Source organism: Oncorhynchus tshawytscha, linkage group LG11, assembly GCF_018296145.1.
Source record: "Oncorhynchus tshawytscha isolate Ot180627B linkage group LG11, Otsh_v2.0, whole genome shotgun sequence".
Lineage (NCBI taxonomy): Eukaryota > Metazoa > Chordata > Actinopteri > Salmoniformes > Salmonidae > Oncorhynchus > Oncorhynchus tshawytscha.
This window is the reverse complement of record NC_056439.1, coordinates 149,683-165,946: the sequence shown is the minus strand read 5'-3', so window position 1 is coordinate 165,946 and position 16,264 is coordinate 149,683. Positions and strand designations below refer to the sequence as shown.

General features: G+C 45.1%; 1 protein-coding gene across 12 annotated transcripts in view; it reads left to right on the top strand.

Moving 5' to 3' along the window:
* LOC112234711 (type II inositol 3,4-bisphosphate 4-phosphatase) overlaps positions 1–16,264 on the top strand; it is a 266,070-nt gene that overhangs the window by 213,642 nt on the left and 36,164 nt on the right. For 8 of the 12 annotated variants that reach the window (XM_042329620.1, XM_042329619.1, XM_042329618.1 and 5 more), the window contains 7 exons: positions 2,265–2,440; positions 4,751–4,874; positions 6,168–6,294; positions 11,137–11,277; positions 13,101–13,198; positions 14,349–14,461; positions 15,291–15,445. In XM_042329620.1, coding sequence (XP_042185554.1) covers positions 2,265–2,440; positions 4,751–4,874; positions 6,168–6,294; positions 11,137–11,277; positions 13,101–13,198; positions 14,349–14,461; positions 15,291–15,445 — 934 coding nt within the window. Of the gene's footprint in view, positions 1–2,264; positions 2,441–4,750; positions 4,875–6,167; positions 6,295–11,136; positions 11,278–13,100; positions 13,199–14,348; positions 14,462–15,290; positions 15,446–16,264 lie in introns of those variants that run through there. The other 4 variants (XR_006084508.1, XR_006084506.1, XR_006084507.1 and 1 more) reach the window with 2 other exon arrangements.

Genomic DNA, 16,264 nt, shown 5'->3' with positions numbered 1-16,264 from the left:
GTCTTCAGCAACCTTACCGTAGTTGAGTTTGGTTGTTCCTCACCCAGTTTTATTCCTCCTACACAGCTGATTCTGTTTCAGTTAATGATTGTGTTTCAATCTACATATTGAATTGATGATCATTAGCACCTGTTTGGTATAATTGTTTAATCATACATTTAGACTATATGCCTACAAAAACCCTGACATTGTGCAAGTGTGCCTAGAAGAATTGATGCTGTTATGAAGGCAAAGGGTGGTCACACCAAATATGGATTTCATTTAGATTTTTCTTCTATATCAGTCCACTACAGAGGTCTATATCAGTCCACTGCGGAGGTCCATATCAGTCCACTACGGAGGTCTACATCAGTCCACTACGGAGGTCTACATCAGTCCACTATGGAGGTCTATATCAGTCCACTACGGAAGTCTACATCAGTCCACTATGGAGGTCTATATGGTCGCTAATAATAGTAAAGGCCCAGTGCACTACTTTTGTGAGAAAAATATATTTTTTAAAAATTATATATTTTTGTATTAATATAGGAGGGGGCCTCCTGGTCAGCTTTAGTCTGTCAAGCCAGACAATCTCTCATCCTTTCACGTCTATGAAAACAGTCCGTCTGGAAATGGACCAGGAGACATGGAACAGTCATTATGAAACACCAGCCTCTTGGGTTCATACTGCAGTATCCAACAGACATTATGAAACACCAGCCTCTTGGGTTCATACTGCAGTATCCAACAGTCATTATGAACACCAGCCTCTTGGGTTCATACTGCAGTATCCAACAGTCATTATGAAACACCAGCCTCTTGGGTTCATACTGCAGTATCCAACAGTCATTATGAAACACCAGCCTCTTGGGTTCATACTGCAGTATCCAACAGGCATTATGAAACACCAGCCTCTTGGGTTCATACTGCAGTATCCAACAGTTATTATGAAACACCAGCCTCTTGGGTTCATACTGCAGTATCCAACAGACATTATGAAACACCAGCCTCTTGGGTTCCTACTGCAGTATCCAACAGGCATTATGAAACACCAGCCTCTTGGGTTCATACTGCAGTATCCAACAGTCATTATGAAACACCAGCCTCTTGGGTTCATACTGCAGTATCCAACAGACATTATGAAACACCAGCCTCTTGGGTTCATACTGCAGTATCCAACAGTTATTATGAAACACCAGCCTCTTGGGTTCATACTGCAGTATCCAACAGACATTATGAAACACCAGCCTCTTGGGTTCATACTGCAGTATCCAACAGGCATTATGAAACACCAGCCTCTTGGGTTCATACTGCAGTATCCAACAGGGGTTATGAAACACCAGCCTCTTGGGTTCATACTGCAGTATCCAACAGTCATTATGAAACACCAGCCTCTTGGGTTCATACTGCAGTATCCAACAGGCATTATGAAACACCAGCCTCTTGGGTTCATACTGCAGTATCCAACAGGCATTATGAAACACCAGCCTCTTGGGTTCATACTGCAGTATCCAACAGTTATTATGAAACACCAGCCTCTTGGGTTCATACTGCAGTATCCAACAGTCATTATGAAACACCAGCCTCTTGGGTTCATACTGCAGTATCCAACAGTTATTATGAAACACCAGCCTCTTGGGTTCATACTGCAGTATCCAACAGTCATTATGAAACACCAGCCTCTTGGGTTCATACCGCAGTATCCAACAGGCATTATGAAACACCAGCCTCTTGGGTTTATACTGCAGTATCCAACAGGGGTTATGAAACACCAGCCTCTTGGGTTCACTCCACTTGACCACTACATTCTCAAACCTCACTAAAACTGGATGGACTTTCTGCCTTGACCCCTACCTTGACCCCACTGATGTTTGATATATATTTGCTTCAGATAAGTTTTGAATCCACAATTGTTTCTAAATTGGAGACCCTAGAAGCTAAACAAACTATCTAAACAATGAACAAATAATTTAGATGCAACTAAATTTGATGTGTTAGAGCTGCAACCAGCTGCAAAACATTTCGCAAACATATAAACAAACCACTGAAAGGGTGTTCAGTCCTTGGAGAACATACCGTAACTGAAGTTTTGAAACATTCTTCAAGATGGCAACCTAACATTTTCATCAACAATTCTCATCGTCTTTAATGCTGATGCATTTCTAGGCTCCTTAATCAGCACAACTAAAGATGTAGTGAAATCAGGACACATCAAGATTCCAACATAAACTGTGTAATATATGGTTCTCATGTCCTCTCCTGACATGTCTCTCTGTATGTTGCAGAAGGGGATTGGCGGGAGCAGCTCTGCCCTCTGGTGGTGAGGTTGAAGGAGTGCGTTGCGGAGGTGGTGGTGCGTGCCAGGAGGGCCATGACCTTCGTCCTGCTGCAGGAGGCGGCCTGCAGCATCCCCCAGGGACTGTTCCTCAAGCAGAGGAGGGATGTGGTCTTCAGTCAGGCAGTAGGTGGCCACCTGTGAAATGAGGACTCCACTTTGGAAACAGCCTATAGATATTTGTTGCAATTGATTTGTCATGTCAAGGCTCTTTAACCAATGCCAACGTTTTTCAGCTGTTAGGAAGCTAGTTATGATGTACAGTATCAAACCACCATTCAACGGCATGTGTTTGTTTACATAATTTACACAAGAGATTAGTTAGCATTTCACTGACTATGTTTCTACTGAAACACAGCTCCTAATCCTAACATAATGCAGTAATTGGAAGTGATCCGGCAAGTCTTTGAAACTGATCCGGCAGCAGCTCAGACTACTTGCAAGAAAATTACATTCAGAGATTGTTTGAATTACCTTGTGACCTAGATAAACAAGTCTTTTATCAGCTGATAATGCATTAGAATGTCATAATGTTCCAGACATAATCTCTGCAGCAGGGGGTCAACTCCGTCCACAGTTGGGCGGTAGGCTTTTGTGTGAATTAGGGCTGAACCCCATTAGTTGACTGGAATGACATGGACCTCTGCATTTATTTTTGGCCAAGTGTTTCTGTAATTACACAAAGACAAATATAATTGTGCCCATCTCAGTGAACTAATCCATTGCGAAGGCCTAGACTAAAAGCCAATTTCTGTTTGATCTGAAAATGTGGTCGGAGGCTCCATATGGAAGGTGTGAGGCAATTATGGAGCCTCCAGAGGCATGCAGAGGTCAAGTCAAGCTCTGTACCACATCGCCATGCACCTCTTAAATGTTGTAACAATGCAGAGGGCTCTGTATAGCTCTGCATTGACATGATTGGTTGACGGTAGTTGGGGCCGGTACATCCTGTATAAACACAATCTCACTTCCTTGACAACTTCCTTCACAACAGCTCTTCACTGCTCCGTGAAGCTCAAGAAGTATGAATGCCCTGATTTCTGCAGAGGCCGTATCACAGTAAATGCTGCATGGCCAATGCAGACGTCGGATTGACCATGCAGAACCCAGATGCACAATGCACTTCTCTCTCCAGAATGAGCTCTCTCCTGTCAATTTGTGCACATTCATTTTTCACAACTTCATTGTGTGAATTGTTTACGGTTGGTTGTTAGTGTATATCCCGTTTCATTACATATATCACCAGTAGTACATTTACCATCATTAATTCCTATAATTTCTAATATACAATGTCTGATAGTATTTCTGATTGGCTTAATACACCACCCCTAATGAGCTGTGGAGCTTCTCAAAGTAACGTTTTCTTCACCTCAGACAGCAAGCAAACGGTCTTTTTTGTGTTTTACATCTGTCGAGAATGACAATAGTTCCTCAATGTATTTGAAAAATCTTTCCAGCTCTCTCCCTTTTGGTAACCACTCAGCGTGAAAGGGAAAAATGTCATGCTCTGATCCAGTGGAAACATAAAATAGTTCTACCTGATTACTCCTTATCAGTGCTTGACTTGGACTTAAATAGGTTCCCGTACTCATTTTGGGTGCTGCTACTGTTTTATATTTAAGTGCAGGAGCTCCACAATACTTTTGACATAATATTCACAAGCATTAGAACATTCTAGGTGCTGCTACTAGCTCCGATGAGTTTCTGCCCAAGTCAAGCACTGCATCTTTTCCCATGGGCAAATACCCTCCAGCTGTGTCTGTCTTGAGCTCACTGGAAATGGGCCCCAGAATATTTTTTTTATCATGATATTTTCTATCTGCAGGCTGCAATGAAGTCCTTATTATAAATTAAATTAAAGTCTTCCATGTAAATGTGCATAGAATAACTATAACTGGCACACAGATCAGTAGAAAGGGTAAGATAAATTGGCATTCCACATGAGAATGGTTGCAGACTCCTCGTGTAGCTTATTACCGACAACTTCAGGAGAGTAACGGACGAATCTGCGAAAGCCAGCAGGAGCGAGAGAATGGTTGGGTCAGGTGAAGTTTTTTTTCTCCTGGTTATCTAGATCTCTGGCTCCCTCTTGAGTAATTAGTGTGTTATTTAATCAAACAGTAAGCTTAAAGCATCTGACAAGCTCAATGCATGTAGTTGATTTTATTGAAACACATTTATTGAAACACATATTTTTGGGGGTGGGGACTGCCCTAGTGTGAATGCCTTACCCTTTGCCCAACTGGATACAGAGATAAAAAATATATAAATGGATGTGGATAAATTATATAGTGAATATAGTAGTAAATTATATAGTGTGTATATAGTAAATTATATAGTGTGCCGTGTTGCTTTTTGATTGAACCCTGACGATGTGCCGTGTTGCTTTTTAATTGAATCCTGTGTGTGTGTGTGTGTGTGTGTGTGTGTGTGCAGCTAGCTGCGTTGGCTTGTGGTTTCGTCATGAGGCTGTACGCGGGGATGGAGGATAAGGGCTTCCTCAGGCAGCTCCACCTAGTGGGCCTGGTGGCACAGTTTGAAAGCCTGCTAAGCACCTACAGTGAGTACTCTAGTAGGGTCAAAGGTCTACTGTCTTACACACTGATCTAAGGTCTGTTTTTGCATTTACACCCCTAACAGTGGAGTTTAGGATTGAGGGAAGGTAAGCTCATCCGAGATCTGTGTCTAAGGGTAACTTTTACCTAAAGGATTACCCAGTTTGAAAGGTCCTTCAAGATTAACAAAGAGTACAGGAAGTTGTATAACATGCTTTTATACAGTAACGCACAATTAATAAAGATGGTACCAATTGATAATTGTTTGTACCATTTGTCATAATTGTGCATTACCATGATAGAATGTGTAATGCAGTTTAAAACCATTATATTTCCATGATCCACTTCTATGCCATTGTATAAATTAGGCAATACTATGGTATTATTTAGGTGCATGGCAGTACCATCATACTTCAAAGCTAAAACCACAGTACATTTCCATGATTCAGATCTATACCATGGTATAAATTATGCAATACCATGGTCATATTTAGGTACAATGGTAATTTCATGGTAGTACCATCATACTTCAAGGCTAAAACCATGGTACATTTGCTGAGATTAAGACTGTACCATGGTATTAGTGAAAATACAATAAGGTTACCATGGTTATGAATTAAAGTACCATAGTGGTACCATGGTACATTTTTGTAAGGGATAGTTTGAAGGCATGTACTGCAGAAAGATTATCTGGTTACATTGGAGACTGCCTGATTCACTGACTAAAAGTCTCATCAAAGAGAGAGAACTTCTACGATCAAGACAATATATTTTTTTAAATGCCTCAGAAGATAACAAAGCACTTCATGTAGTTACTTTCTTCTGAACTTGTTTATGGTACTTTCTAGTACGTCAAGCTAGTTTGCAGAGTATCTAGCTAACTAGCCAGCTAGCTTTGTAGCTATGAATTGTTCATCTTCCATTGTTTAGCGAAGTAGCTAGCTGGTTGATGTTTTCCTTCTGTAACCAGGACAGATTTAAGTAACAATCACCTCCCTAAATGCTGTTTACATTGATATCCATACTGAATGAAGCAGTTATGGACCTCATGGGCACCCTTAACTTTTCACTTAATTTAAGAGGGAATTCACCTTAAAATTATTTGCGCAATTGACTTAAAGTTAAGGAAACTTTAAGGGAAATGATAAGGGGAAATTAACTTAAGTTGTTTTATGCAACCGGGCCCTATTGCCCGTTTTGTTGCCCAGTGTATTTCTCCTACTATGACCCGAACAGATTGTCTACTTCAAGAGAACAGGAAGTAACCTCTAATTGACTAATTGGTGTTGCTGTTACAGGTGAGGAGATTGGCATGCTGGAGGACATGGAGGTGGGCATCTCAGACCTGCACCGGGTGGCCTTCAAGATCACCCTGGCCAAGACAGACAACCCCTGTGACCTGCAACCTGTAGTCATCGGCAGGCGGTGAGACTCTATTACCCAGCATCCTTTAACCAGTGGTTTTGTCATTACATAGGAGATTACATAGTGTGAAGTAGTTTTGTTTTTTTGAGATCAGCTTGGGGACTTCATACATCATATCATACTGTAATACAGAGTAATACATTATTATTGATCCAACTTGGCAAATTGTTTTGTCAGGTGTATCAGGTGTATAGCTTTTCCTATTCTCTCTTGGACAGATCTCAGTAAACATAACTGGTAGCGAGAAATGTGATGGGTGGAATAATGAGTAGCAGTGGTTCCTGTGTTTGGGTTTTTCGTCACTGGTTATTTGGACAAATCATGATTTCGCAGGTGTTAGCCTATTTCAAATTTAGAAAGGGGAGTGCGCCTCCCGGGAGGCAAAGTAGTCTAAGGCACTGCATCGCAGCGCTAGCTGTGCCACCAGAGATTCTGGGTTTGAGCCCAGGCTCTGTCGCAGCCGGCTGCGCCCGGGAGGCCCATGGGGCGGCGCACAATTGGCCCAGCGTTGTCCGGGTTAGGGAGGGTTTGGCCAGAAGGGATATCCTTGTCTCATTTTGCACTAGCGACTCCTGTGATCGCCAGGTGTACAGTGTTTCCTCCGACACATTGGTGCGGCTGGCTTCCGGGTTAGATGTGCACTGTGTCAAGAAGCAGTGCGGCAAACAGTGCGGCTTGGTTGGGTCGTGTTTCGGAGGACGCATGGCTCTCGACCTTCGCCTCTCCCGAGTCCGTACGGGAGTTGCAGCAATGAGACAAGTCTGTAACTACTAACAATTGGATACCACAAAATTGGGGAGGAAAATTTTGTTTTTTTTATAATTGGGAGGTCACATTTAGCCTGTAGAGAGGGTGGAGCTCCCCGTTCTGGTTCCGCTCCTCGTTCTAGCATCTCTTCTCTTAACACATATGGACCCAGAACTTAATCGAGCAGCTGACCAATTACATGAGACTTTAGTTCTGGGTTAACCGAGATTAAGCTTTTCCAATTTAACCAATTCTACCTACTGATTGAGGTGGTGTAGATGGTAGTCTACTTATTCTGAAAGCAGTAGACATACTGCAGCGAATTTGGGAGGTAACCAGGGTTGAAAAGTCCTTAAAAACATTTATTTTCCATCTGACAATAATGACTAGGTTAACTTCCACATGACTTACAGTGAGCCATTTCCTGTTATCCAGGCTAATCGACTTCAAGTCGATTGTAAAAAATAAAACACCTGTTTTTGTAACTGTTCTCTTTTGGTGAAGGAGAGTCGGACCAAAATGCGGCGTGTAGATTGCGATCCATGTTTAATCAACAAACGTAAAACACGAATCAATACAAAAACTACAAAAAACAACAAACGTGGAAACGTAACGAAAACCGAAACAGCCCTATCTGGTGAAAACACAGAGACAGGAACAATCACCCACAAACACACAGTGAAACCCAGGCTACCTAAATATGGTTCCCAATCAGAGACAATGACTAACACCTGCCTCTGATTGAGAACCATATCAGGCCAGACATAGAAATAGACAAACTAGACATGAAACATAGAATGCCCACTCAGCTCACACCCTGACCAACCAAAACATAGAAATATACAAAGTAAACTATGGTCAGGGTGTGACAGTACCCCCCCCCCAAGGTGCGGACTCCGGCCGCAAAACCTGAACCTATAGGGGAGGGTCTGGGTGGGCATCTGTCCGCGGTGGCGGCTCTGGTGCTGGACGTGGCCCCCACTTCACCGTAGTCTTCCTCCACCTTGTCCGCTTCCGTGACCTCCTAGCCACGGCAACCCTACTTAATAACACGGGACAGAGGGGCAGCTCGGGACAGAAGGGCAGCTCGGGACAAAGGGGCAGCTCGGGACAAAGGGGCTCTTCAGACTCCGACAGCACAGGAGAGGAGGAAGGCTCTGGCAGATCCTGGCTGACTGGCGGATCTGGAAGAGTCTGGCTGACTGGCGGATCTGGAAGAGTCCGGTTGACTGGCGGATCTGGAAGAGTCCGGTTGACTGGCGGATCTGGAAGAGTCTGGCTGACTGGCGGATCTGGAAGAGTCTGGCTGACTGGCAGATCTGGAAGAGTCTGGCTGACTGGCAGATCATGGCAGACTGACTGATCTGGCTGCTCCACGCTGACTGGCGGCTCTGGCTGCTCCATATAGGCTGACAGCTCTGGCGGCTTCTTACAGACTGGCAGCTCTGGCGGCTCCGTGCAGACTGGCAGCTCCTTGCAGACTGGCAGCTCCTTACAGACTGGCAGCTCCTTGCAGACTGGCAGCTCCGTGCAGACTGGCAGCTCCTTGCAGACTGACAGCTCCTTGCAGACTGACAGCTCCTTGCAGACTGACAGCTCCGTGCAGACTGGCAGCTCCTTGCAGACTGGCATCTCCTTGCAGACTGGCCTCTCCGGCTGCTCCATGCAGACTGACAGCTCTGGCTGCTCCATGAAGACTGACATCTCTGGCTGCTCCATGCAGACTGACAGCTCTGGCTGCTCCATGCAGACTGGCAGCTCTGGCTGCTCCATGCGGACTGGCAGCTCTGGCTGCTCCATGTGGACTGGCAGCTCTGGCTGCTCCATGCGGACTGGCAGCTCTGGCTGCTCCATGCAGACTGGCAGCTCAGGCTGCTCCATGCAGACTGGCAGCTCTGGCTGCTCCATGCAGACTGGCAGCTCTGGCTGCTCCATGCAGACTGGCAGCTCTGGCTGCTCCATGCAGACTGGCAGCTCTGGCTGCTCCATGTAGACTGGCAGCTCTGGCTGCTCCATGCAGACTGGCAGCTCTGGCTGCGCTAAACAGGCAGGAGACTCCGGCAACGCTGTAGAGGCGGAAGGCTCTGGTAGCGCTGAACAGGCGGGAGACTCCGACAGCGCAGGAGAGGAGGAAGGCTCTGGCAGCGCTGGAGAGGCGAGGCGCACTGTAGGCCTGATGCGTGGTGCTGGCACTGGTGGTACTGGACCGAGAACACGCACAGGAAGCCTGGTGCGGGGAGCTGCTACCGGAGGGCTGGGGTGTGGAGGTGGTACTGGATAGACCGGACCGTGCAGGCGCACTGGAGCTCTTGAGCACCGAGCCTGCCCAACCTTACCTGGTTGAATGCTCTCGGTCGCCCTGCCAGTGCGGCGAGGTGGAATAGCCCGCACTGGGCTATGCAGGCGAACCGGAGACACCGAGCGCAAGGCTGGTGCCATGTAACCCGGCCCAAGGAGACGCACTGGGGAACAGATGCGTAGAGCCGGCTTCATGGCATCTGGCTCGACGCTCAATCTAGCCCGGCCGATATGCAGAGCTGGAATATACCGCACCGGGCTATGCACCCGCACTGGGGACACAGTGCGCACCACTGCATAACACGGTGCCTGCCCCCCGGTAAGCACAGGGAGTTTGCGCAGGTCTCCTACCTGGCGTAGCCCTACTCCCTGTGAGCCCCCCCCCCCAATAAATTTTTGGGGCTGACTCTCGGGCTTCCTTGCCAACCGTGTTCCCTCATATCGCCGGCTCTTCTCTCCGGCTGCCTCTGCTCTCCACGCTGCCTCCACCTGTTCCCATGGAAGGCGATCCCTTCCCGCCAGGATCTCCTCCCATGTATAGCAACCCTTGCCATCCAATATATCGTCCCATGTCCAATCCTCATTGCGCCGCTGTTGCTGCCTTTGTTGCTTCTCCGGTGGCTCCTGCCTGTTGACACGCCGCTTGGTCCCGTTGCGGTGGGTGATTCTGTAACGGTTCTCTTTTGGTGAAGGAGAGTCGGACCAAAATGTAGCGTGTAGATTGCGATCCATGTTTAATGAACAACGTGAAAACACGAATAAACACAAAACACTACAAAACAAAGAACGTAACGAAAACCGAAACAGCCTATACTTGTGTAAATAAACAAAGAGGTAGGAACAACGACACTAAGGACAATCACCCACGACAAACTCAAAGAATATGGCTGCCTAAATATGGTTCCCAATCAGAGACAACGATAAGCACCTGCCTCTGATTGAGAACCACTCCAGACAGCCATAGACTTTGCTAGATAACCCCACTAGCTACAATCCCAATACATACACACCAAAACCCCAAGACAAAACACACCACAATACAAAAACCCCATGCCACACCCTGGCCTGACCCAATACATGAAGAAAAACACAAAATACTTAGACTAGGGCGTGACAGTTTTTGATTGGTCGTGACTCATGAGTCAAAAGTTAAATAGGCAACAAAGCCTATATCAATAAAGATGTGTGTTTGGAGCTTTTCTCAGCATGACACTAAAATATTGTATAGCAGATCATCAAAAAAATCCAAGTGAGACATTTGGTTTTCGTTATTTGGAAATATCCCACTGAAGCCTGACTGTGTTTGTTTAAACAACTGATCCTGTATCTCAGTAACGGGAGTTGCAACACATTTGTCTTAATGCTGACGTGTGCTGTTAACCAGTAAACCTGTCAGATGGGTGATAAATAGTGAAGAAATACTATCAGACCAATCAGTACCATGTCAAGGCCCAGTGAAAGTTGTGTGGACATCACGCCATCCTACTTACTGTAACTTCAGACTCCACCAAGCCTCTGTTCAGGCTTGTGCTCAGATTTGAAGTGTTAAAAGAATGGGTGTGAAGTGCTTCAACATTGGTATGTGATGCTTTCATGTCCACGCATATCAAATCTCTGTTTACACTTTCTCTTTCACTCTTCGCTCCTCCCTCCCTGCCTCTCTCCTTCCTTTGTTCTTTCCTTCTTTCCTTCCTAACTTCCTTCTGACCTCCAACTCTCTCTCTCTTTCCCCTCCTCCCATTCTCCCTTCCTCTCCCTCTCTCCTTCCCTCTCTCCCTCCCGCCTACCTCCCTCCAGCGACCATTATACTGTAGAAGTGCCATTACCACAGCTGGCCTTCCAGACGTTACCCCATGAGATCAAAGAGGGCAAGGCGTTGCAGGTTTACCCGGTGCTCTTCAACGTGGGAATCAACGAACAGCAGACAATAGCAGACAGGTACCGGAACACTTTTCTCTTTTACGGGCAAATCATATCTTCCACTTTAGTTACAATTGTTCACTTATTCTCCCATTGACATCAGTTCATGATTAAGTGACATTTTGACTGAAGTAGAAGTTCAGTCAACCAGCCTTTACTGATCCCTCAGTTTCGTCTGTTACACACTATGGGAGAAAATCATTTGTTTTGGATGAAATGATGTTGTCTATAGAGTCATTTCCCATCATGCTCCCAAGGTCATTGTCACCCAGTGTAATGTTATCGCCTTTGGAGCATCGAATAGGATTGTTTCTATCCAGCCAGTAAGCCTGGTTTGAGACAGGATATCGTGGCCGTGATGTTAGGCTCACATTCAGAAAGAAACTGTGTTAGTGGTCATTTATTGCAATCATTTCAAGACTGCCAGACCTAAGTCACTTCTGGAATGCACACGATCAGTCTCCCTGACCCGCAACTTGTACTTTCATTGTGGAGGGGGTCTGTGGATCTGTCTCCATCCATTAGAACATTGCTCACATATCTCAGACTTGGGTGAATGATGCTCCATGTCATAGAGATCCGGCATTTACAAAATCACACTGATTGCCGTAACGGGAGGTGCTATAGTAATCAACTGACATTCCAAACTGAACAAGCATGTCTCCTGTTCCATCATAAAATGTGATTCATATATGCAGCCTCTCATGACCAACACGTTTCTCACCTATAAGGTCCCCCCATTGGTTTTTCTGCTAATTAGACTTTCCCCCCCACCAAACTTTGAACAAGCATATCTCCCATTACGACCTATATAATTTCGGTACTTAAAATTAAATGATGCAATAATTGTCACTAACTGACATAAGAAGGAGCGCTCTGTCATTCGTGGAGGACAACATGTTTACTGTAGACTTGTTCTCTCTTTCTCCCTGTACAGATTAATTTGTCCTTTCAGGTTCTCTGTACAGATTAATTTGTCCTTTCAGGTTCTCTGTACAGATTAATTTGTCCTTTCAGGTGCTCTTTCTCCCTGTACAGATTAATTTGTCCTTTCAGGCGCTCTTTCTCCATGTACAGATTAATTTGTCCTTTCAGGCGCTCTTTCTCCATGTACAGATTAATTTGTCCTTTCAGGTTCTCTGTGCAGATTAATTTGTCCTTTCAGGTGCTCTTTCTCCCTGTACAGATTAATTTGTCCTTTCAGGCGCTCTTTCTCCATGTACAGATTAATTTGTCCTTTCAGGCGCTCTTTCTCCATGTACAGATTAATTTGTCCTTTCAGGTTCTCTGTGCAGATTAATTTGTCCTTTCAGGCGCTCTTTCTCCCTGTACAGATTAATTTGTCCTTTCAGGCGCTCTTTCTCCATGTACAGATTAATTTGTCCTTTCAGGCGCTCTTTCTCCCTGTACAGATTAATTTGTCCTTTCAGGCGCTCTTTCTCCATGTACAGATTAATTTGTCCTTTCAGGCGCTCTTTCTCCCTGTACAGATTAATTTGTCCTTTCAGGCGCTCTTTCTCCCTGTACAGATGAATTTGTCCTTTCAGGCGCTCTTTCTCCCTGTACAGATTAATTTGTCCTTTCAGGCGCTCTTTCTCCCTGTACAGATTAATTTGTCCTTTCAGGCGCTCTTTCTCCATGTACAGATTAATTTGTCCTTTCAGGCGCTCTTTCTCCCTGTACAGATTAATTTGTCCTTTCAGGCGCTCTTTCTCCCTGTACAGATTAATTTGTCCTTTCAGGCGCTCTTTCTCCATGTACAGATTAATTTGTCCTTTCAGGTTCTCATTCTCCCTGTACAGATTAACTTGTCCTTTCATGTTCTCATTCTCCCTGTACAGATTCGGAGACATCTCTTTGCAAGAGAGGATAAACCAGAGGAACTTTGAGATTTTAGACAGTTATTACAAATCACTAAGCGATAAGGTGCCATCAGAATGTAAGTGCATCAACTGTCACTTTAACATAAAAACATCAGAAGTATATAAATGTCATCAATCATCATGCAATAGTATCCATCTTGCTTTTTCATAGAACACATTTTGACTTCAACCCACAGAAGAAAATGAGTTCTGTATATTGTAACGATCCATGCCCATTTGTATATAAGCAACATACACTGAGTGTACAAAACATTAAGAACATCTTCCTAATATTGAATTGCACTCCCCGACTTTTGCCCTTTTGAACAGCCTCAATTGGTCGGGGCATGGACTCTACAAGGTGTCGAAGCGTTCCTCAGGGATGCTGGCCCATGTTGACTCCAATGCTTCCCACAGATGTCAAGTTGGCTGGTTGTCCTTTGGGTGGTGGACCATTATTGATACACACAGGAAACTGTTGAATCCTTCCAGTTCTTGACACAACCGGTGGCACATAATTCCATCCCCCGTTCAAAGGCACTTAAATATGTTGTCTTGTCCATTCACCCTCTGAATGGTACACAATCCATGTCTCAATTGTCTCAATGCTTAGAAATCCTTCTTTAACCTGTCTCCTCCCCTTCATCTACACTGATTGAAGTGGATTTAACAAGTGACATCAATAAGGGATCATAGCTTTCACCTGGATCCACCTGGTCAGTCTATGTCATGGAAAGAGCATAATGTTTTGTACACTCAGTGTAGTATTATTACAGACATAAGATACAATGTGTCTTTATTTTACCGTCCAACACACACACACACACACACACACCAGTATTTCCATTTCCCGTCTATCATCGATTCAGCTCCTGTAAAATACACCCACGTGGGTCAGATTTGCAGACAGATACACGACAACAGAGATCTACGTTTGTGATGATGTTATTGTTGTTCCACACAACAGCTCCTGTCATCCATCTGTCAGTAGTTTCCATAGATGTCCTCATTCTCGTTGTCAGTGTACCGTATCTTTATCTTATCAATACCTGCATCCTTCCTGTCGCATGAACACACACACACACGCACACGCACACGCACACACACACACACACACACACACACACACACACACACACACACACACACAACTCCTTCCTGTTACAGCTCCGTCGAGCAGCCAAATGAACCGACCAAAGCCAACTCGCGTTTCGTTTCCTTTCACAGGTCTGCCATGTTTTCAAACGCAGACGGACTTGAAAGATTTACTCGAAACCCTGGGCCAGAATGTAGTGACGAAGAAGAGGAAGAATGTGGAGATACTGTGGCTCGCTGGAACGGTGAGGATAGAATAAGATATATAACAAGTGGATCTATTCTTAGACATCTGGCTTGACGTCATTCATGCAAACTCGTCAGCCTGCTCATGTCCCTACGTATGGAGGTTGATACGTTGGTGCCCTGAGGAGAAGTTTTGAAAGTGTGAATGTAATGCACCTGCTACACTGAAGACTTCATAAACATATTCGACATCTGGCAGAAGACCATGCAAGGCTCCAAATAACCCTGATGATTTAGGGGAAATCTCCCAGAGAATGGGCATCCGATTACCTAATCACATAGGTAGGCATAGAGCAGCAATGGAAGCTACACTTGACCGATTTATATCATATACTGTATCTAGCCAAACCAATCCGGAAAACCCCATGCACACATGATTAATAACACTATTGTTAAAGGAGTAAAGGTTGAACACACACATTCCTTTCCAGGTAGTTATTCCTCTGGTATTTGGCTAATGATTCCTCTGGTATTTCCAAAGACTTCAGACAGTCTTTGGAAAATGAAAGCAGATCTCTTCTGGTTGTAATGAGCTTCCTTCTCTTTCCCTCCCTGGTCTCTGGACTTACCTGGAGCCCGAAAAGGAAGTCTGGGAAACATCATATAAGCAGCTGCATAGAAAGTAGTGCACTTTCACTTTTGAAGTGAGAATTATTTTCATAAGAACAAAAACATGTTTTCATTGAATTCCCAGTGGACTTTCCAGGGTACTTTTCTTCCCAATTCTACCTCACAGTCAGAGTAGTTGTCAGTTATGCATTATGTTTCAAATAGTTTGTTTTTGTTTACGTTATTGAGGTGTTTTCTTCTGCTTCTCCCTTGGTCCAGATCTGCCGACGGCTGAACGGGATCAGGTTCACCAGCTGTAAAAGTGCCAAAGACAGGACGTCGATGTCTGTAACCCTGGAGCAGTGTGCCCTGCTGAGAGACGAGCACCAGCTCAACAAGGATTACTTCATACGAGCCCTGGACTGCATGCGGAGGTGAGAGAGAGAAACTCAACTTTGGGGGAGAGGTCTTTAAAGTTATTTCCTGATTTATAGTAGGGCTCCTCGCGTTCTCTCTCTCCTCGCGTCTTCTCTACTTGCCTCATTCTCAAAAGGAAGGAATGGAGTGGGAAGTGAGCATTGAAGGGGGGAAATCTGAGGACAGGAACCTCCAATCTGCTCCACCACTGCTTGCATCACTTCCCTCTAATGTTTTGAGGTGGTCGTGGTGGTGAGTGAATGGGAGGAGGTCTACCGAAGGAATCAGAGACGGACTTTTGAGATTCCCCTTTATGTCTCTGGGCCCTGAAGTTGATTGGGTAACCTGGTCAGGAAACCTCCTGGTCCTAATTATAATAAGCCCCAGGAGTCTTTCCTGGCTAAGTAACCAACCTCACTGGGGAAAAACTCCAGGCTCTACGTATGCCAATATTCCCACATTGTGAAAAGTAACTAATGTTTGAAAGGACAGAGGAAGTGGCAAACATCCTGCTGATCGATCTGTGGCTGCCAACTGGCTAATGCAGCTCAGTGGCATGTGCAAATACGCAGCAGCATGTCTATCACACTGTTCACTGGCACCAGCCATTTCACCACACCTAGTTGGTATCAGAAGCCACGCACCCGCCCTGAAAGCCTGCCTCATCCCATTTGACTTGGTCAAAGTTCACATCAGAGCCACTTTGTAGCTTGGCATGGGCCCTGCTTGAATACTGTAGAAATGTGTCATTCCCTCCCTTCCTTCTCTCAAATAAATCACTGATCTGATGTGACTGGGTGGGTGACAGCTACAGTGCTGTAACTAAAGGAACCCAT